Source organism: Oncorhynchus keta, unplaced genomic scaffold (assembly GCF_023373465.1).
Source record: "Oncorhynchus keta strain PuntledgeMale-10-30-2019 unplaced genomic scaffold, Oket_V2 Un_contig_496_pilon_pilon, whole genome shotgun sequence".
NCBI classification, from domain to species: domain Eukaryota; kingdom Metazoa; phylum Chordata; class Actinopteri; order Salmoniformes; family Salmonidae; genus Oncorhynchus; species Oncorhynchus keta.
Genome location: NW_026288052.1, coordinates 750,001 through 771,474, shown reverse-complemented (window position 1 = coordinate 771,474; position 21,474 = coordinate 750,001). Strand labels below are relative to the sequence as shown.

General features: G+C 41.6%; 2 protein-coding genes across 5 annotated transcripts; one reads left to right on the top strand and one right to left on the bottom strand.

The window, feature by feature from the left end:
• Positions 1 to 31: 31 nt before the first annotated feature.
• Positions 32 to 15,785, bottom strand: LOC118380191 (60S ribosomal protein L18). 4 transcript variants are annotated; one of them, XM_052509766.1, is made up of 8 exons: positions 12,947 to 13,372; positions 12,650 to 12,720; positions 7,039 to 7,125; positions 6,721 to 6,828; positions 2,771 to 2,869; positions 2,275 to 2,398; positions 1,892 to 1,961; positions 32 to 165 (listed from the first exon to the last, which is right to left on the bottom strand). In XM_052509766.1, exons 1-8 carry the CDS (start codon positions 13,365 to 13,367, stop codon positions 90 to 92), a joined length of 1,056 nt encoding a protein of 351 aa, XP_052365726.1. In that variant the 5' UTR covers positions 13,368 to 13,372; the 3' UTR covers positions 32 to 89. The 4 variants fall into 4 exon arrangements, with proteins under 4 accessions (XP_052365726.1, XP_035623072.2, XP_035623073.1 ...); XM_035767179.2 differs by having other exon boundaries at positions 13,160 to 13,372; XM_035767180.2 differs by lacking the exons at positions 12,650 to 12,720; positions 12,947 to 13,372 and adding an exon at positions 7,863 to 7,985.
• A 98-nt stretch (positions 15,786 to 15,883) lies between these two features.
• Positions 15,884 to 17,785, top strand: LOC118380192 (uncharacterized). Its single transcript, XM_035767181.2, has 3 exons — positions 15,884 to 16,101; positions 16,184 to 16,320; positions 16,450 to 17,785. Exons 1-3 carry the CDS (start codon positions 15,914 to 15,916, stop codon positions 17,679 to 17,681), a joined length of 1,557 nt encoding a protein of 518 aa, XP_035623074.2. The 5' UTR covers positions 15,884 to 15,913; the 3' UTR covers positions 17,682 to 17,785.
• Positions 17,786 to 21,474: the final 3,689 nt, after the last annotated feature.

Sequence of the window (21,474 nt, the reverse complement as noted above, 5' to 3'; positions counted from 1 at the left end):
AAAGCTAAAAAAAAATATGGAGAGACATTGATTCATTTTGTATTGCTATCTTTATTTGTATCAGATTCCATGGAAAACAAAAAAAGCCTTTAGGCCTTGTATCCACGGCTGGATCTGCGCCCACGAGCACGTTCAAACTTCCTGCCCTTGGAGCGAATGTAGGGCCTGAGGGAGAGAAGAGATATGCCATTAATTCAGTGTTTATAAGTGTTTCAAACAACTTCCTAGATTCTGCAGATAATGCAAATCTGGCACATTTGCATTAATGTTGATTATGTGCATTGTCCAACTCAATGTAAAACAAAGCAAGTCTGGGGACAAAACCAGCAAAGTACAGCTAGGCCTAATGTATTTAAATTATGCATTTTTCCTTCTCCGTTCCTTGAAGTAATCAATGATATGATATAACTGGGTTGGAGAAAGTGAATCTAGTGGAACCCAGGTGTATATATCTTTAATATTTCGTAAATAAACATTAAGTCCCAACAAATTTCTCTACACCAATAAATGTTTTATTTGGATCAGAATGATCCGGATTCTGGAATCCTCCGTTTTGCAATTCAAGACATTTTTGAAAAATAAATAGAAAATAAATCAGATGGATCATTCTGCTCAAGACGCCACAACTTCAAGATCACTGAATCCAGATGTTCAGTGCTTTGAACAGGCCTACCTACCCCTCGCCATCTACTGGACAGGTTATGGCACTACCACTAAACTGTCAGAGGGAAACCGAGAGGAGTAAACTAATGTATATAGTGCCATTTGTATTTATATAAGATTTGTGCTACTTGTACCGTAAGATTTTTACTGTATCCTGCAATTACACCTGCAACCCCTGTAGGTGACGATTAAACACGGAATCAAAAAGGTACATGCATTTACTTTCAGGGACACAAACTGGCGAGGGCCCAAAAACACAACAACATTTTTGTTACTCGTGATTTTCAACGATGTAAAGTCGCACGCGTGACTTTCTCCTTTATGGTAGTGTCTCTCAGTCTACATAACCGCAAAGCCTAATCAGACTGGCCTGTGCTCTTACAAGCGAAATGAAAATATGAATTAATCCAACATAATAGAAGGACCATCACTGTCTGCACACCATCACGGCTAACATGTACACCCCCCCCAAATTTAGTTCAGATCTACATGATTCACGTGGATGACCTATTTTGAAATCATACCTGTATTTGACACTTCTCAATACAAACAAATTGCCACATTCAGTACCTATACTGCAGTCAAATTAATTCAGATGTAAACCTCCTCACCTTAGTTATATTGACATATCTTGGTTGTAGTGCCTTTATAAACCCACCCTGAATGCACCCTTCCAGTGGGATCAGGATGATCACCATCTAATACAACCCTAATCACTGCCTTTTGAGGTTTGAAAAACAAAAAACAAATGATCCTGATTAAAGGTCAGATTGGATTACAAAATCCAAATCCCTATACAGAGGATCCAAATCTCATTTACCAGTTTTGAAATACTAAATTCTAACAATTCAATCCGATTGCCGTTTTTTAACACTGGGCTCAGGGGCTAATTCAGTCAGGTGCAACATATAGATTAGAACACTGCAGACAAACTGACAATTGTTTCTACATAATAAGAGAAACATGTTTGTCCTTCTCTACACAATGCACACCTAATATCCTCATTCTAAAGTAGGGCTCTCCACAACAAGCCCCCGTACTAACAAAACATCTTATCAATGTTCTCAATATTCAGAAAGTGTCCTCCGTTTAAAAACATTGGTGATTTTCAGTGAAAACCAAACTGGAACGAACTTGTCAAACAATTTGGAAAACATTCTCGAAATTGATAGAGATTGAATGAAACCCTAGGAGAGCAGCAATCTCATGAAAGGGGTACAATACTCACTTGGTGTGACTGTGGGGGGTTCCACAGGCTTTTCCAAAATGCCTGTACACCTCTCTGCCCTTACGGGGTCCTGAAAGAAGGAAAACAAGTGAGTTTCAGACCAGAGTAACAGGACTGTCACTACTCAATAGCCACAAAGCCAAAATTGCCTATGATGTAAAAATAAATGAACACAAAAGTAGCTTTTTAGCCTTAATTTAGGCAGATTTAGGTTAGCAGTATAGTTAAGGTTAGATTTAAGAGAAATTGTAGAAATACGCATGGTTTAGAAATAATCTGACTGTGGCGGTGATAACAGTAACAGGACTGTAGAGCAAAGGTACAACAGAATATTCCCAGCATAACTTTAAACTTGAACATTGTTAAACTAGTAGTGTTCTTACCTGACAGCAGAACGGTGCCCTGTCCTTTGGGGGCAGCCAGAGCCAGCTGGTCAAAGGTCATGACCTGACCTCCGGCCTTCAGGATCCTGCGGCGAGCGCCGTCAGTCACCTTCAGAGCGCACACCTGAGGGAAGGGAGAACAGAGCACGTTTAGCAACTCATGTTAACACTTAATTCATTTTCAGTGAAGTAGTCTAACCCTAGTCCAGAAGAGCTACCTAGTTACAGGGTGGGAAGGCTTTTGTTGTAGCCCAACACCAGGTCAAAATAGGCAGGGGTGTATTTACTCCACCGATTGTTGCAAAACATTTCTTAAAATGGAAGCAAAGGGAATGGGAAGGGACCTACCCGACTTGTCCAATAAAAACGCTAGTTTTGCTTCCATTTGGCTCTTAAACATTTTCAGCAATAAATACACCCCAGGTTAAACCAGATGTTAGTGCTAGAGCAAAAGCCTGACCCAAACAGGCATCTAGTAAGTTAAAACAACCTTTACCTTTAGCTTGGGGATATCCTGAATTCTGACATCATCAGTGACGGTTCCCACGACAACTGCGGTTCTGTTCTCACGACCAGGCAGTTTCATCTTACGGATCTGAAAAGGACGGCAAATAGTTCAGAAGAGGGACAACCGCCACACAGTAAAGATAAATACGAAGATGCTTTCACTTAGCTGTGTATTCATATCAATAAATCTGGAAGGACATTGTCCCGGTTTCCCGATAGCAATGGAAATTGGGCTAACAAGGGTTAATTGATGCATCGTTCCTACAAACTGGCGAATATGTAACAAGAGTTTCCCAAAAACACCACGCTGAGAGAACGTTTGCAAAGTGCATGGTTGGAGCTGCCTCAATACTGATCGGAACAAAAGAAAGGCAGTGCAGCTTTCAGATCAACTTTCTCCATTCAAATCATACTGACGACAGATCAGATCCTAGCGGGATATTACCACTTGACTACAAATATTTAGACAGTTTTGTCTAATGCTAACCCAATACTAATGCACCAAATAAGATGTCATCATTGGTATAGAGAGAAATAGTCCTATAAATACTATATTAACTACAACCTAAAACCTCTTACCTTGGAATATTGAAGACTCATGTTGAAAGGAACCACCAGCTTTCATATGTTCTCATGTTGAGCAAGGAACTTAAACGTTAGCTTTTTAAAAAACTATACACGGCACATATTGCACTTTATCTTCTCCACCACTTTGTTTTTGCATTATTTAAACCAAATTGAACATGTTTCATTATTTATTTGAGGCTAAATTGATTTTATTGATTAAGTTAAAATAAGTGTTCATTCAGCATTGTTGTAATGGTCATTATTACAAATACATTTTAAAAATTGGCCGATTAATCAGTAGCAGCTTTTTTTGTCCTCCAATAATTGGTATCGGGGTTGAAAAATCATAATCGGTCGGCCTCTACTCTCCAATTCAGAAGTATTGTTGGTTTGACTGATAGGAAGGCCAGTACAGTGATATGTTGCATGGTTCTAGGTTGTATATTGTCCACCCTACTTCCTAGCAGTCACACTAAAGGACAGACAACATATCTACCGCAGTCCAAAATCTTCTGACAGCTGGACTTTTCCATAAAATATGCATTTTTGTACCAACCTCACCGCAGCCATGCCAACACAATTCTGAAAGGCTTTGATCCATTTTTAAAAAACCTGTGAGGTGTAATATAAGCCTATGTAAGACCATTGGAATCATTTTATACCTGACACTCTACTGCGGTGAGAGATACACACAAGCCCTGTTCCCAATGTGACGGAGTAGGGATGTTGCTGTTCGGGGAGGAGAGACCAACCAGCTTGTATAAGGTGGAAACCGTTCCTTTCCCATTAGCAACACCCCTTAGTTTGTTGTCCATCACTTTTAGATCCCACATCAACACCATGAGTAATTAGATTATTGATTTGAGTTGCAAATAAGGTAGAAATGCCCAAGCCAAACTCTGCTATCAACTCTTTAAAACGGTTTGACATCACCATCCCTTACGACTTGCCCCACCTGACTGATGTTTTGGCATAGCCAGGTAATATTAGCCAATGTCTTTCTCCCTGTAGTAAACAAGGGGTTGTTCCATATTGGAAATGAGGGATGCTTCATAGATAACCTTTATGAAGTATCTTTGCCACGTCACATGAAAACTCAAGTTGGTCATTTTACAGTAGCACTTGGGGTAATACCATAATGATGATATAGAGATCAAATTACTGTCACAAGACAAGTAATACAAATAAACAGGAACAGCTAATCCACACTTGCTTCTTGACATGGACAGTTTATGGTTAATTATTGGTTTCTTATCTTTCCACAATAAGCCAGGAAATAAACTACACATCTCTTTAAACCAGTACTGAGGGAATTGAAGGGGAGCAGCATTTTCACTTTTGGATGAAAAGCATGCCCTGAGTAAACTGCCTCCTACGCAGTCCCAGATGCTAATATATGCATATTGTTATTAGTATTGGATAGAAAACACTGAAGTTTCCAAAACTGTTTGAATGATGTTTGTGAGTATAACAGAACTCATATGGCAGGCAAAAACCTGAGAAGAAATCCAAACAGGAAGTGGGAACTCTTGAGGTTTGTTGATTTTGTACTCAGCCCCTATCGAATACAGTGGGATATGGGCCATTTTGCACTTCCTAAGGCTTCCACTAGATGTCAACAGTCTTTAGAACGTTGTTTCAGGCTTCTATTGTGAAGGGGGGCGAATGAGAGCTGATTGAGTCAGAGGTCTGGCAGCAGCCTCGATCTCAGTCACGTGCATTCACACGAGGTAGCTCTCGTTCCATTGCTTTTCTACAGACAATGGAATTCTCCGGTTGGAACATTATTGAACATTTATGATAAAAACATCCTAAAGATTGATTCTATACTTATATTGACAAATTTCTACGACCTGTAAAATATTTTTTTTTAACCTGTCGTCCGACGTTCGGCTGGACTTGAACGCGCGTTTGGATTTGTTTACCAAACGCCTGAACAAAAGAAGCTATTTGGACAAATTATTAACTTTATCGAACAAATCAAACATTTATTGTGGAACTGGGATTCCTGAGAGTGCATTCTGATGAAGATCAAAGGTAAGTGAATATTTATAACGCCATTCCCGACTAATGTTGACTGTGCAACATGGCGGATATTTCTTTTGGCTGTTTTTGGGCTCTGAGCGCCGAATAAAACATACATGTATTGTGTAACATGAAGTCCTATGAGTGTCATCTGATGAAGATCAAAGGTTAGTGATTAATTTTATCTCTATTTGTGCTTTTTGTGACTCCTATTTGGCTGGAAAAATGGCTGGGTGTTTCTGTGACTTGGTGGTGACCTAACAATCGTTTATGGAGCTTTCGCTTTAAACCAGACACTGTGGCTGGATTAACGAGAATTTTGTCTTTAAAATGGTGCCTAATACTTGTATGTTTGAGAAATTGGATTTATGAGAGTTATGTTGATTTGTATTTGGCATCCTGCAATTTCATTGGCTGTTGGCGAGGGGTTCCACTAGTGGAACCAGGTTAACATCATCCCTAATGAGCTGTATTGCCCTTGGTATCGTACAGCTGGGATTTGACAGTGTTAGTATGACATCATCAGCGTTTAAGTTGGTTTTGAAGTCATGACCACTCAGTGATTCCACTTATATCTCCCGTAGCCCGTTTTAATGCGGTCATCTCGGTTTCCATTGCAAGATTTTTAAATTTTCTAAAAAATCCTTTGCTCATTTGTAACAATAAAGACATTTGCAACTTTGTATTTGTAGTCAACTTTGTTCTGAAGTTATCTGCGGTCAGAAACATCTAGATTCCATGTTCAGCGGAGATCTGTATAAAGTGACGCAGATGAGCAAAAAAAGGCATCCAACAACGGACACTGTAAATAACGAGCAGTTTCAAGTCCAATTGTATAGTAACGACAGTTTTGGGTCTTAAGATGCATTTGGGAAACTGGGCCAATAGATTTAAATAATTTAGCAGATGCTGTTATTCAGAGACACTTAGAGGAGAAATAAGTGCATGACAGACTTTTCACCTAGTGGGCTTGGAACCAGCGACTTTTCGGTTAATGGCCCAATGCTCTTAAATTACTAGGCTACCTGCCACCCCAACTAGGACATGTTCAAGAAGCCACGTAAGAGGTGGAAAGATCTCCAGCTCACTGAAAAGGTACCAAATCATCAGAAGGGAAATTAACCATGACATAAGAGTCAACAGTCAAAAGAGAATCATAACTAGAATGTTTGAGCAAGGAAGTGTAAAAAAACCCAACAACAATAAAGCATTGTAGCGCAACAAGCATAAGCAGGAGTACCAGCTGAAGTTGTCCTCCCAATTGTACTGTTGCCCTCTTAGGTCTTTGAATCTGTGAACTTGACTGCCATTCAATTGAGTTGATTGTAGCAATTTGATGTAACTCACCATGCGAGACACCGATATCGGAGGCCTGTGGGTCCTGCTCATGAAGAGCCTCCTGAGGACCACTTTGTTGAAGGGAGCAGTGGAACGACGTGCCAGGAATCTGTACAGCTGTGGAGACGAGAACATAAACATTTATTAAGTAGAAAGTATTGACTACTCAATGTAAAATGTTAACAAGGGTTACTCTGAGCTATGTGCTGCATAGATTTTACAATTAACCAAAAAAGGTCTAACATCAAGATGGGAAATCAACAACTTAGTTGTCAGACTACTTGTTTACATGGCAATGCCTTAATGTATAAAGGTTGCGACACTTACCTTGACCAGGAGCCTCAGGTAGATATCCTGACTCTTGGGCTCCTTTCTGTGCACCTTACGGTCCTTGTTGTGTCGGATGTCAACTCCCTGTGAAAAGATGGTGCAGGTAAATACATGAGAACTTGCCATTCACGCGCCGATCAATTAAAAACATAATTATTAGTTACAGTGTTAATGACATTGCTGATCACTGTGCCATGAAAATGTACCTTTGCATGTTTTCTGAACCCTATGCTTTATGGCTAGACCTCAAACGATCGATCACGTCTACTAACGTTACAGTGTAACTCATACCTAAACAGCACCCAAATCATTCATACCTAACTTGAATTTGGCAGCATACCGTGAAGCATAACGTTAGTCTCATACACAGCGGCTAACTAGCGATCCAGCGAAGTAACGTTAAGTAGCATAGTTCACCAACACTGGTCAAATGGCACGTTTTCAATTAGGGCCATCTACCTAGTCAGGTAGCCGATACAATCTATTTTGGAGAAGTCTCAAAACGAAGATACAAAAGTTACCGACATTTCTCGAAAAGCAGTACCAGTATTTCAATATCTTGTGTCTCAGTTACACGCCGTCTTTCGGGAATTAGTGAGAATACCCGGTAGCAAGTCAACTATTGTGACGCTAACCACCGGTAGTGAAGGACTGAACCGTATCGTTAAAACGCCAAATAGTATGTCAATACCATCCGGAATTCAAACCAAAGACATCAAGGCAATTAGATACATGGAAATGGTTGAGTTGTGCTACTGTAAAAGTGAGGATGGACTCAGATTATCAAATCAGTTAACGATGTTTTCATAAACTGTACCTACCATCTTGGACTCAGAAGGGAAAGGGAAAAGGAAGAGTCGCTGTCTCGCGATAAAGACTTCTCCGCGATTGCGGAGGTCACACGCGTTTTCGTTGGCTGTTCTGCTATTACTTCCTGTGTGATCATCAAGTCGTCAAAAAGTCATTATATTTATATTTTATATGATTCTATTCGTTAATTAATTTGATCCATTCATCATTTGTGTATAGGCTAGTGTGAAGTAACTTTCTAACCAATAAATACATATTTTATCATGTGATTTACATACAATTAATAATCAATTTTCTTAACCAAACAGAAAAGTGAACTCACTTCTCTTCTTGTAATTTCTCAGGCTCTTAATTTTTTAACTTTATAAAATATTTAAATAAGTATGTTTTGTGTCAGAATTCATAGCTCCAGCTTTGAGAAGAAAAAAAAACATTTCTCATATATACAGTACCAGTCAAAAGTTTGGACACACCTACTCATTCAAGGGTTTTTCTTTATTTTTACTATTTTATACATTGTAGAAAAATAGTGAAAACATCACAACTATGAAAAACACATGTGGAATCATGTAGTAGCCAAAAAAAGTGTTGAAAAAAAATTAAAAATACATTTTATATTTGAGATTCTTCAAAGTAGCCAACTTTTCCTTGATGACAGCTTTGCACACGCTTGGCATTCTCTCAACCAGCTTCATGAGGTAGTCACCTGGAATGCATTTAAATGAACAGGTGTGCCTTGTTTTTATTTATTTAACCTTTATTTAACTATGTTAAAAGTTCATTTCTGGAATTTCTGTCCTTCTTAATGCCATTGAGCTAATCAGTTGTGTTGTGACAAGGTAGGGGTGGTTTACAGAAGATAGCCCTATTTGGTAAAAGACCAAGTCCAAATTATGACAAGAACAGCTCAAATAAGCAAAGAGAAATGACAGTCAATCATTATTTTAAGACATGAAGGTCAGTAAATGCGGAAAATTTCAAGAACTTTGAAAGTTTCTTCAAGTGCAGTCGCAAAAACCATAAACTATGATGAAACTGGTTCTCATGAGCACCACCACAGGAAAGGAAGACCTAGAGTTACCTCTGCTGCAGACAATTATTTGCTGCAGACGATGAACTTCAGATTGCAGCCCAAATAAATGCTTCACAGAGTTCAAGTAACAGATCCATCTCAACACGTTAGTACCCTCAAAGCTCATCACCATGCTAAGGATCCTGGGACTAAACACCTCCCTCTGCAACTGGATCCTGGACTTCCTGACAGGCCGCCCCCAGGTGGCGAGGGTAGGTAGCAACACATCTGCCACGCTGATCCTCAACACTGGAGTTCCCCAGGAATGCGTGCTCAGTTCCCTCCTGTACTCCCTGTTCACCCACGACTGCATGGCCAGGCACGACTCAACACCATCATTACGTTTGCTGACGACACAACAGTGGTAGGCCTGATCACCGACAACGACGAGACAACCTATAGGGAGGAGGTCAGAGACCTGGTCGGGTGGTGCCAGAATAACAACCTATACCTCAACATAACCAAGACTATGGAGATGATTGTGGACTACAGGAAAAGGAGGACCGAGCACGCCCCCATTCTCATCGACGGGGCTGTAGTGGAGCAGGTTGAGAGCTTCAAATTCCTTGGTGTCCACATCAACAACAAAAACTAGATTAGTCCAAACACACCAAGACAGTCCTGAAGAGGGCACGACAAAGCCTATTCCCCCTCAGGAGACTGAAAAGATTTGGCATGGGTCCTGAGATCCTCAAAAGGTTCCACAGCTGCAACATCGAGAGCATCCTGACCGGTTGCATCACTGCCTTGTATGGCAACTGCTCGGCCTCCAACCGCAAGGCACTTCAGAGGGTAGTGCGTATGGCCCAGTACATCACTGGGGCAAAGCTGCCTGCCATCCAGGACCTCTACACCAGGTGGTGTCAGAGGAAAGCCCTAAGACCCCAGCCAAACAGTCATAGACTGTTCTCTCTACTACCGCATGGCAAGCGGTACCGGAGTGCCAAGTCTAGGACAAAAAGGCTTCTCAACAGTTTATACCCCCAAGCCATAAGACTCCTGAACAGGTAACCAAATGGTTACCCGGACTATTTGCATTGTGTGCCCCCCCCAACCCATCTTTTACGCTGCTGCTACTCTCTGTTTATCTTATATGCATAGTCACTTTAACTATACATTCATGTACATACTACCTAAATTGGCCCCGACCAACCAGTGCTCCTGCACATTGGCTAACCGGGCTATCTGCATTGAGTCCCACCATCCGCCAACCCCTCTTTTTACGCTTCTGCTACTCTCTGTTCATCATATGTGCACAGTCACTTTAACGATACCTACATGTACATACTACCTCAATCAGCCTGACTAACAGGTGTCTGTATATATCCTTGCTACTCTTTTTTAAATGTCTTTTTACAGTTGTTTTATTTCTTTACTTACCTACACACACACACACACACACACACACACACACACACACACACACACACACACACACACACACACACACACACACACACACACACACACACACACACACACACACACACACACACACACACACACACACACACACACACACACCTTTTTTCCACGTACCATTAGTTAGAGCCTGTAAGTAAGCATTTCACTGTTGTATTCGGCGCATGTGACAAATAAACTTTGATTTGATTTGACTTAGGTTGGAGTCATTAAAACTCGTTTTTCAACCACTCCACAAATTTCTTGTTAACAAACTATAGTTTTGGCAAGTCGGTTAGGACATCTACTTTGGGCATGACACAAGTAATATTTCCAACAATTTACAGACAGATTATTTCACTTATAATTCACTGTCTCACAATTCCAGTGGGTCAGAAGTTTACTAAGTTGACTGTGCCTAAACAGTTTGGAAAATTCCAGAAAACTATGTCATGGCTTTAGAAGCTTCTGATTATTTACATAATTTGAGTCAATTGGAGGTGTACCTGTGGATGTATTTCTGCTGAGGAAGGAGACGCGTTCTGTCTCCTAGATATGAAAGTACTTTGGTGCGAAAAGTGCAAATCAATCCCACAACAACAGCAAAGGACCTTGTGAAGATGCTGGAGGAAACAGGTACAAAAGTATCTATATCAACTGTAAAAGTCCTATATCGACATAACCTGAAGAAGCCACTGCTCCAAATCCACAATAAAAAAGCTAGACTACGGTTTGCAACTGCACGTGGGGACAAACATCATACTTTTTGGAGAAATGTCCTCTGGTCTGATGAAACAAAAATAGAACTGTTTGGCCATAATGACCATCTTTATGTTTGGAGGAAAAAGGGGGAGGCTTGCAAGCCGAAGAACACCATCCCAACTGTGAAGCACGGGGGTGGCAGCATCATGTTGTGGGGGTGCTTTGCTGCAGGAGGGTGTGGTGCACTTCAAAAAATAGATAGCATCATGAGGATGGAAAATTATGTGGATATATTGAAGCAACATCTTAAGACATCAGTCGGGAAGTTAAAGCTTGGTTGCAAATGAGTCTTCCAAAATGGACAATGACCCCAAGCATACTTCCAAAGTTGTGGCAAAATGGCTTAAGGACAACAAAGTCAAGGTATTGGAGTGGCCATTACAAAGCCCTGACCTCGATCCTATAGAACCTTTGTGGGCAGAACTGAAAAAGCATGTGCGAGCAAGGAGGCCTACAAACCTAACTCAGTTACACCAGCTCTGTCAGGAGGAATGGGCCAAAATTCACCAACTTATTGTGGGAAGCTTGTGGAAGGCTACCCAAAACATTTGACCCAAGTTAAACAATTTAAAGGCAACGCTACCAAATACTAATTGAGTTTGTAAACTTCTGAATCACTGGGAATGTGATGAAAGAAATAAAAGCTGAAATAAATTATTATCTCTACTATTATTCTGACATTTCACATTCTTAAAATAAAGTGGTGATCCTTACTGACCTAAGACAGATCATTTTTACTCTTATTAAATGTCAGGAACTGTGAAAAACTTTAAATGTATTTGGCTCCGACTTCAACTGTGTAAATATATATATATTTTGCTTTCATTTAGCAGATGCTCTCATCCAGAGGGACTTACAGGAGCAAATAGGGTTAAGTGCCTTGCTCAAGGGCACATCAACAGGTGTATCACCTAGTAGGCTCGGGGATTCGAACCAGCGACCTTCCAGTTAGTGGCCCAACGCTCTTAACTGCTAGGCCATTGATCAAAGATGAAAAACACATTCTTTAAAATAACTACTTTAATCAAGTTATAAGCATGCAGCACATAAAAGCTATTCAATTAAATAATTGTCACAATTTATCCAATAGCATCCATATCAGTGAGAGGGGGGTTTGGTTTGTGTATCATCTTTCTGCTGTCTGAAATGGCACAGGAATACTGTCCACACCAGCGTGATGCCACCCACAAACACTGTACGAGCAACTGGGGGAACCAGGGAGAAATTCAATGCCTGAGAGAGAGAGAGAGAGAGAGAGAGAGAGAGAGAGCGGGGAGGGAGAGAGAGAGAGAGAGAGAGAGAGAGAGAGAGAGAGAGAGGGAGAGGGGGGAGAGAGAGAGAGAGAGAGAGAGAGAGAGAGAGAGAGATCAGTGTGTGTGTGTGTGTGTGTGTGTATGCATATAATGTGTTGTTATTGTTTCTACCTGCATTGTTGACCAGTACACCACTCCAGTCTGTCATACACAACAAAAGAGAGGGAGACAGAGAGACCATTAATGTGGTTGTGGTGACCTAGACTTTCCTCTCTTCCTTCAGCAACTAATTCATGCTCTGCATCCTTACCTTGTATGAAGTCCAGAATTTCTCCCTCCAGTTTTCCAATGGGTCCTCTTTGTTTTCTAATACACTAAGACCTTAAAAAGAGTAACTCATATTATAGAACAATGTTTAAGTCTTACACATTGAAAGTTATATCACACCAACAGATACACACACACACATGCATGCACATGTAGCACTTGGGGATGTGTGAAACTTACACACACACACACACACACACACACACACACACACACACACACACACACACACACACACACACACACACACACACACACACACACACACACACACACACACCTATGAAGAAGGCACTGATAGTAGCGGGGGCAGCAACCAGTTGATCCAGCACTACCTTCCCTGACACCCTTTTGGCCCCTCCCCCTGGCAACATCCTCTCCAGCCCCTTCAGCCAATGGTAGTTGAAATTGGCATGGAAACAGAACCCAACAAAGGCCACTCGAGCGGTCTGGGACCAGTCAATATCAGCCCATGTTGTGACACTTTTAGTACCAGTGGAAATATTGGTTTCCTCCATGTTAAGCTTGGCCCCCTCTGAGTCATGGATGGTGTGTGTTCCCTCGTCTGTGTTTAATCCTCCACTCTGTTTCCCTCCAAGCATGCTTTGCTGTATGAGGTCCGCGGATGCGAACAGGGTTGTGTATCCGACCACATTGCTGATGTAGGGGTGGGCCTTAAACAAGGCCCAGGCTCGACTCATGGTTACTGGTGAATTCAGGGGAGAAACAAAGTGTTAACATTATGGAATAAGAAAGAAAACATTCCTTATGACTAATGAATTATATTTCACTTACTTATAGGCTATCAGCATCACAAGCTAGATTCAATGATAATTTTATTTTGGATAAAAGTGGACTTTTGATTTCATTACACCATATTTTCTAAGGTCCCACCCAATCCTCAAAGCCAGTGGGCTATGATAGATAAATTAAACAAAATAACCTTGTTGTTTTGCCTTGTCAAATTGAACTCTGACTCCTTGCTTTAGACAAAGAGAGAGACAACTTACCTTACAACTTAGCTGTCTCATCCACCGCTTGGAACACAGCAGTGGCAGAGGCACAAGATTCACAGTGCTTGCTGCTGGAGGACACGGAAGGGTGGGTCAATGGAATTCTCAGCCAATAAGAGGCAGGTTCTCAGAGGTCAGAGAGGTCTGCTTGGCTGGTCAAAGTTCTGTCAGAGGGAGTGTGATAAGGCTTTACCTAGTAGCCTTCTTTTGCAATGAAAGCATGTGAGAAAAGCACAGATGGGGAAAGCAGGAGGGAGAGTGAATGGATACATGGAGGAAAAGAGCTAGAGGGATACAGAATGTAGTGTTTAGAACATGAATTAGTCAGATCTGATGAATAGCAAGAGTTGTCATACTGGTACAATACCGCCAATCAAACTAAATCCGGTAAAACTACAGTGCTACTACCACTATGCTTCTAAAGTAGCCTACTGTACTAGCCTATTAAATGCAGGACATTTGACTGATGCGCTCAGATCGTGTGTTTATAACTGACTTTGGTGGGAGAATGGTATTACGTTTCTCAACACATTCCCATTCATTGCCATAGCCATGTGTATGTGGCTACTTGCTGCAAAACTGCCAATAGTGACAACAAAGATCCACACTCCTACTCTTTACTGCTGGAAAAGGGTTATGGGTGATGTCACTTACCAAAGTAATGGTCCACAGTATAAGTCAGCAAATCTATACCAACATGCCGTTTCTCAAAGGCAGAGTAGACCCTGGTCTCACGCATGTGGCTGCACTAAAAATAGATGCCACTCCTGAAGCCACACTTCCCTCCTTTGGTTACATGTGGTAAGTTGAATGTACAATGATAAGCACAGTGTATATATTTAAAGGAATAGTTCACCCCAAACTCCCAATTACATGGAATAAGATGGTGCCAATCATTTCCGCTCCCACTTTGGGATGGAGGCCTATAGATTTTCCTATTTGATATAACACACACACACACACACACACACACACTACCTGTTATTCAGGTATGCGGTGAGGATAGTCTATTCATTCGCTGTGCTGCCATAGATATGAAAAATAGAGTGCTAGGGCAGACCTCTGCAGAACCTAAAGGGCAATGTGCCATTAGCAACCACCTCAGCTCTGAGCTCAGAAAATGTGATAATGAACAGCTTGTTAAGTACCTCAACTGGTGCGTTGTGTCTTTCAGTAGTTAACAAGCTGCCTTTAGTGTTCCTCACAATGGAGATGTGCGCCTACGCTTCTACAAGCAGTTGACTTCTCAGATAATTGCCCTCTTTCTTGTCTGTCTCTCATCCCTCACTTCCCCAGCCACTCTTCATTTGTCGGGCTGCTCTGTCTCAGAGCAGGGGATTGATGTGTGACGTTCAGCATTGACTCATTGAGACACATACACACACACAGACACACACACACAATCAACCACGAAACCCCACCTCTCTCCATCTGTACCTCAACCTCTCTTTCTGACACATTATTGGGAGTCAGTCTACAGAGCTAGAGATAGCCACAGCAGTGCCAAGGTGAGTTTTCTTTGTGTTGTTCTATATTGTAGAATAGTTTTTGTTTAATAAGTGGTTTTGATGGTCCAGCTTGTTGGAGCATGATGCTGGCATCCCGAATGTTATGGGTTTGATTCCTGCATGAACCGTTATTCTGTCTGCTAAATGACAATTTTTTAATCATTCCAATTACACCTTGGACATCATTTTCCCTGGAAATAGTCGTCTGGACCAATTATTAGAGGGTTTTGGTTATTGTTTTAAACCAATGTAATATCCTAATACGTTACAGGAGTGCCCCGCCCACTTGTGTGGGTTTTGTTTCTGTAGGTCAGTTTAAGACTTAGTGAAGTTGTAGTTTCACAATTATGGCAACAGATTTCATGTCTAATGCAGGTTGACATGTTTGTTGTTGTTGCATTGCGGTGTTCCACTGAAAATGTGAAAGTGAATAATTCTAACTTAGACATTGTAGTTAGGCCTTCAAGATTACACTACGAGTTTCCCACATTTCAATGGTTCTGTTACAAGTCATATCTGCTGCCACTTCTAGTGGTATATGCTCCCATATGGTGGGAAGCTCACAAGAAATGTCTTTGGACTTAGGGAAACTCATATTTGACCTTATCCCCCTCTCCTAATGTTGATACCTCTGTTACCCCTCCCACCTCATCCTTCTCTCTCACCACATCCCCGATTAATACCCCAGACCTGTTACTCGTCTCTTCCCTTCTCCTCCTTCCAGCCATGCGTCCATCCAACTCTGTGACCTTTGAACCCAGGGTGGAGCGAGGTGTTCCCTGGGGTCGCGACCTCTTTACCTTTGTGACATCAGCAGCAGGCCACATGATGCGGACACTCCAGAGACCAAAGAAGAACAGGCCATCCAAACGTCAAGTCAACCACCGGCGCTTCCTACACAACATGATCCAGAGGTGTGTGTGTACAGTGTTTCTGGTGAGAGTGAATATAAGATGCCTTAAACTGAAATGTTATACTGCCCCTTCTCTCAAACAGGAAGTTTGCAGAGATAGAGGCAGCCAATCCCCAGCTTGTGTCTGTCCTCTTCTCAACGGAGGTAGCGAATAGCGACACACCTTCCCCATCACAACAGCCAATAACCACTGACCAATCTAACAGCACCTCTAAAGAAGGTATTCTCTCTTTAATTATCCAGGTGACTTGATGCATAAATTAAGCAAACTGGGCTCCTCTGATGTTTATACTTATCTTCAGCTTTTGTCCTTTCTCCTCCCTCTGAATGAACCCCCATGTTGACTCAGACTCCCCTCCAGCTCCTGTAAGTGCAGAAGCAGACCTTTCCTTTTGTTCACATGAAACTGAAGCCCTTGCAACAGAACAGAAAGACCCTGGAGCCCAATGGAGGAGACTCAACCCCAAACATTTCCAAATGGACCAGTCCAACAGCAACACTCCAAGTAAAGGAACATACCAAATGACTCATAAACAGTGGGGCAGAACAGAAAATCCAACTGACTATAGATCATCCATAACATCAGAGAAAACCATTGTCTTAGAACAAGAGGAGGAACACTTTCACAAAGAACCCTTCAGTTGTGATGTCACTTCAGAGGAGAGCCTTTATAGCTGGATAGACAGCATTAGAGAGAAATATGAAACACAACTCAGACACGACTCAAATTCAAATATCATGGCCCCAACTCAAAACCAGAGGGCCCTACCTCTAAACTTGGATACCTCAACTTTCAACCCAACACCCCTCTCTCCCGGACTCTCCCTAGATTCCTGTGACTTTGGGGTCACAATGGTCGCAGACAACTCCGCTTGCTCCCAGTCCCAAAACAATATGTCAGACAGTGACACAGTGGAGAGCCAGAGAATGGACATGTTGAGCCTGTGGGACTCAGAGGTTGAACCACAGAATGATGGGGACCCTCCGGCCCATCTAGAGACCATCTGGGGGTATCCTGGTGATGAGAGGAGCCTAGGTGATAAGGCGCACGTTGATGACATCACGTATCTGAACCAATCCGAAAGTTTCATAGAGAAGTTGATGCTCCACATCAGCAGCAGCAGGAGTGACGGTAGATCTGAGATGGAGAGGATTGACTGTGATGGAGGGCAGTATGAATACGGATCTGGATACGGATGTTCTATCGATCCAGTAACAGCCATAAGAGACTTCATTAGTGGCCAGGACAGCTCACAGTGTATGTTGGAGAGCGCTGTGGGAAGACAAGGTACAGATAGGCAGTTCACCTGTTTAAATATTAACCCAAACCAACTGTCCACCTCTGTAGGCTACCATTGTGACTTCCCAGACCCCAACATCCTTCAGAGGTCTTATCCCCAACAAGATGGTACCTTCTCATTGGTGAATGATGATATAAATCAGAGTTGTATTCCCTATGAGGGAGTGGCCAGATCCTTCCCGGCCCCAGTTCACACCCCTCATCCACATCAGGTTCTGACCCCGCCCCTGGAAGATGATTGGCTGTTCACTGATATCATGGGGGCCCATCAGTGTGAGTAGTGGATCCCGCTACTGCCCAAATTCGCTGCAGTGCCACTAAAAAGGGGGAATGATACTTCACCTTATAAATGATCTATTGTGGTTTGACTGTATTACTGTATTCACTTCTTTATGTGTGTAATGTTAACTTATTGATAAATGGTGAAACATAATTAAATAAGTCAGTGTTAGTCTCTCCTTACATTCAATTACAGTAAATGTGTACATGTCACTGAGTGTTCACCAAACCAATTAACAAATTGAAACACACAAAATGTCAAAACCAACAACATATATTAAAGTTCACCCCAGTCAGATATGTTTTATAATTACAGCATCATCAACAAAAAATGGATAATAAACAACACATTTCCAAAATGTTCCATTTCCACAGAAGCCATAAAAGAAAGAAAACAAAATAATATAATAATTATAACACCTTTGAAAAAGCACCGGTCTCTCTACAGCGGCACAGACACTTCATTCCAGGGGTCAGCCTTTAACCTAAAACCAACCTTCCTACTACTTCCCCTGAAGACCAAACCTAGATAGTTTAAAATGTAGTGATCTTAATTTTTAAAGTGACAGTTTGCATCCAAATAACATTTAAAACATCTGCTCAGATCTTTGACAAATCAGTTAGATTTACATATAAAATCTGCATCATCTCCAGAGAGATGGGACTGACTGTGAACCAATGCCAGCCACTGATACTGTCGGAGTCTGCCCTCTATTGGTGCATATGTAAAGTGCAGCATTTACAGTAACTTACAAAAAAAGTACATTTTGCCAAATAAATCACATGAAGAGGAAGAAAAAAAAGACCAAATACATGTCGTCATTTTTTCTGTAATCAAATACTAATAGAACTCATTGTTAATTCAAAGATCCCATGTCCTCATTAGGCTGCTAGTTCTGAAGATCTGACTGTTTCTATAGTACCGTCATGAAAATGATCCAAAGGGATCTTGGCTTTGCTCTCCACTGTGTCAAGCTTGATATGAGATAATGATGGGGAGCTGTAACTTTGCTCTCCACTGTGTCAAGCTTGATATGAGATAATGATGGGGAGCTGTAACTTTGCTCTCCACTGTGTCAAGCTTGATATGAGATAATGATGGGGAGCTGTAACTTTGCTCTCCACTGTGTCAAGTTGACATGAGATAATGATGGGGAGCTGTAACTTTGCTCTCCACTGTGTCAAGCTTGATATGAGATAATGATGGGGAGCTGTAACTTTGCTCTCCACTGTGTCAAGCTTGATATGAGATAATGATGGGGAGCTGTAACTTTGCTCTCCACTGTGTCAAGTTGACATGAGATAATGATAGGGAACTGTAACTTTGCTCTCCACTGTGTCAAGCTTGACATGAGATAATGATGGGGAGCTGTAACTTTGCTCTCCACTGTGTCAAGCTTGATATGAGATAATGATGGGGAGCTGTAACTTTGCTCTCCACTGTGTCAAGCTTGATATGAGATAATGATGGGGAGCTGTAACTTTGCTCTCCACTGTGTCAAGTTGACATGAGATAATGATGGGGAACTGTAACTTTGCTCTCCACTGTGTCAAGCTTGACATGAGATAATGATGGGGAGCTATAACTTTGCTCTCCACTGTGTCAAGTTGACATGAGATAATGATGGGGAACTGTAACTTTGCTCTCCACTGTGTCAAGCTTGACATGAGATAATGATGGGGAGCTGTAACTTTGCTCTCCACTGTGTCAAGCTTGATATGAGATAATGATGGGGAACTGTAACTTTGCTCTCCACTGTGTCAAGCTTGACATGAGATAATGATGGGGAACTGTAACTTTGCTCTCCACTGTGTCAAGCTTGACATGAGATAATGATGGGGAACTGTAACTTTGCTCTCCACTGTGTCAGGTTGACATGAGATAATGATGGGGAGCTGTAACTTTGCTCTCCACTGTGTCAAGCTTGATATGAGATAATGATGGGGAACTGTAACTTTGCTCTCCACTGTGTCAGGTTGACATGAGATAATGATGGGGAACTGTAACTTTGCTCTCCACTGTGTCAAGCTTGATATGAGATAATGATGGGGAGCTGTAACTTTGCTCTCCACTGTGTCAGGTTGACATGAGATAATGATGGGGAACTGTAACTTTGCTCTCCACTGTGTCAGGTTGACATGAGATAATGATGGGGAGCTGTAACTTTGCTCTCCACTGTGTCAAGTTGATATGAGATAATGATGGGGAACTGTAACTTTGCTCTCGATTGTGTCAGATTGACATGAGATAATGATGGGGAGCTGTAACTTTGCTCTCCACTGTGTCAAGCTTGATATGAGATAATGATGGGGAACTGTAACTTTGCTCTCCACTGTGTCAGGTTGACATGAGATAATGATGGGGAGCTGTAACTTTGCTCTCCACTGTGTCAGGTTGACATGAGATAATGATGGGGAGCTGTAACTTTGCTCTCCACTGTGTCAGGTTGACATGAGATAATGATGGGGAACTGTAACTTTGCTCTCCACTGTGTCAGGTTGACATGAGATAATGATGGGGAGCTGTAACTTTGCTCTCCACTGTGTCAAGCTTGATATGAGATAATGATGGGGAACTGTAACTTTGCTCTCCACTGTGTCAGGTTGACATGAGATAATGATGGGGAGCTGTAACTTTGCTCTCCACTGTGTCAAGCTTGATATGAGATAATGATGGGGAACTGTAACTTTGCTCTCCACTGTGTCAGGTTTGACATGAGATAATGATGGGGAGCTGTAACTTTGCTCTCCACTGTGTCAAGCTTGATATGAGATAATGATGGGGAACTGTAACTTTGCTCTCCACTGTGTCAAGCTCTGACATGTGATAATGATGGGGAACTGTAACTTTGCTCTTTAAACAACCTTTTAGTTGTTCAACCCTGCATGCGTTTCAAGGGGAATGTCCTAGTCTTATGTGGAGGGAGATAAATACTCTTCCTTGTACAAGAGCAGACAACCGGGAGACTATGCGGCCAATGCTATAATCAATGGAATGCACCGCCATGCAAATACGTAGTGTTGAACTAGACTGAGCAGCGAAACGTCCCTATGTCAAGGTGTCTGTAAGAACAGTATGTGGACAGGATATTTATTCTCTGTACAGACTTCTGCTGTGTCAGGCAGAGAGGTTCTGGGGCTGAGAGGAGTTCAAATACAAACAATATACACTAACAAAAAGTATTTGCACTTGTTAAACTTGAATGAATGGTGAATGTTGTTGGAGATTAAAGGGGGCGGGGCATGTATCCTCTAAAACTATATATTCTAACTGGCTAGAAATCTCCCTGTCTGTCACTTAATGAAAAGACAACATTTTGGAAGATTCGACCCCTTATGACTTCCGCAAAAACACTATTATGATATAAGGGGAGGGAAGCCTGGAGCGTTACTGTTCTAGAATGATCTATACAGAAATTCTGGGTAGAAACAGGGTTTTCTTGGTGCTTCATAGGACAGATCTGAAGACAATGAACTCAACGGAATTTGCTGGAAAAAGTCCTCCACTTTGGTCTGTTATTCCAGAAGGTAGTTCTATGGATGACAGTGGAAATTCCTCCAACCAGTCTCCGCCCTACTACTCTACTTGAATCTATTCTATTCTACTACGTATACAATAAGTCCCTTTTCTCATCCATACGCCCACCATTTGGTTAAACACAAAAGCTTTGTTCCATAAATATATTACACAATGAATGAATTTAAAAAAACAATTTTACAATGTACAATATGTCTGTTTGATAAACACAAAAGATATGGATGCTTATGATATGTTGAGAATGACTAGCAGTCTCA

Coding starts and splice junctions, on each gene's coding strand:
- LOC118380192 (XM_035767181.2), top strand. CDS start 15,914: ATGCGTCCATCCAACTCTGTGACCTTTGAACCCAGGGTGGAGCGAGGT. Junction 16,102..16,183: donor CTACACAACATGATCCAGAG/GTGTGTGTGTAC, acceptor TCTCTCAAACAG/GAAGTTTGCAGAGATAGAGG. Junction 16,321..16,449: donor TAACAGCACCTCTAAAGAAG/GTATTCTCTCTT, acceptor ATGTTGACTCAG/ACTCCCCTCCAGCTCCTGTA.
- LOC118380191 (XM_052509766.1), bottom strand. CDS start 13,367: ATGAGTCGAGCCTGGGCCTTGTTTAAGGCCCACCCCTACATCAGCAAT. Junction 12,721..12,946: donor TATCAGTGCCTTCTTCATAG/GTGTGTGTGTGT, acceptor ACTCTTTTTAAG/GTCTTAGTGTATTAGAAAAC. Junction 1,962..2,274: donor GGGCACCGTTCTGCTGTCAG/GTAAGAACACTA, acceptor TCCTTCTTTCAG/GACCCCGTAAGGGCAGAGAG.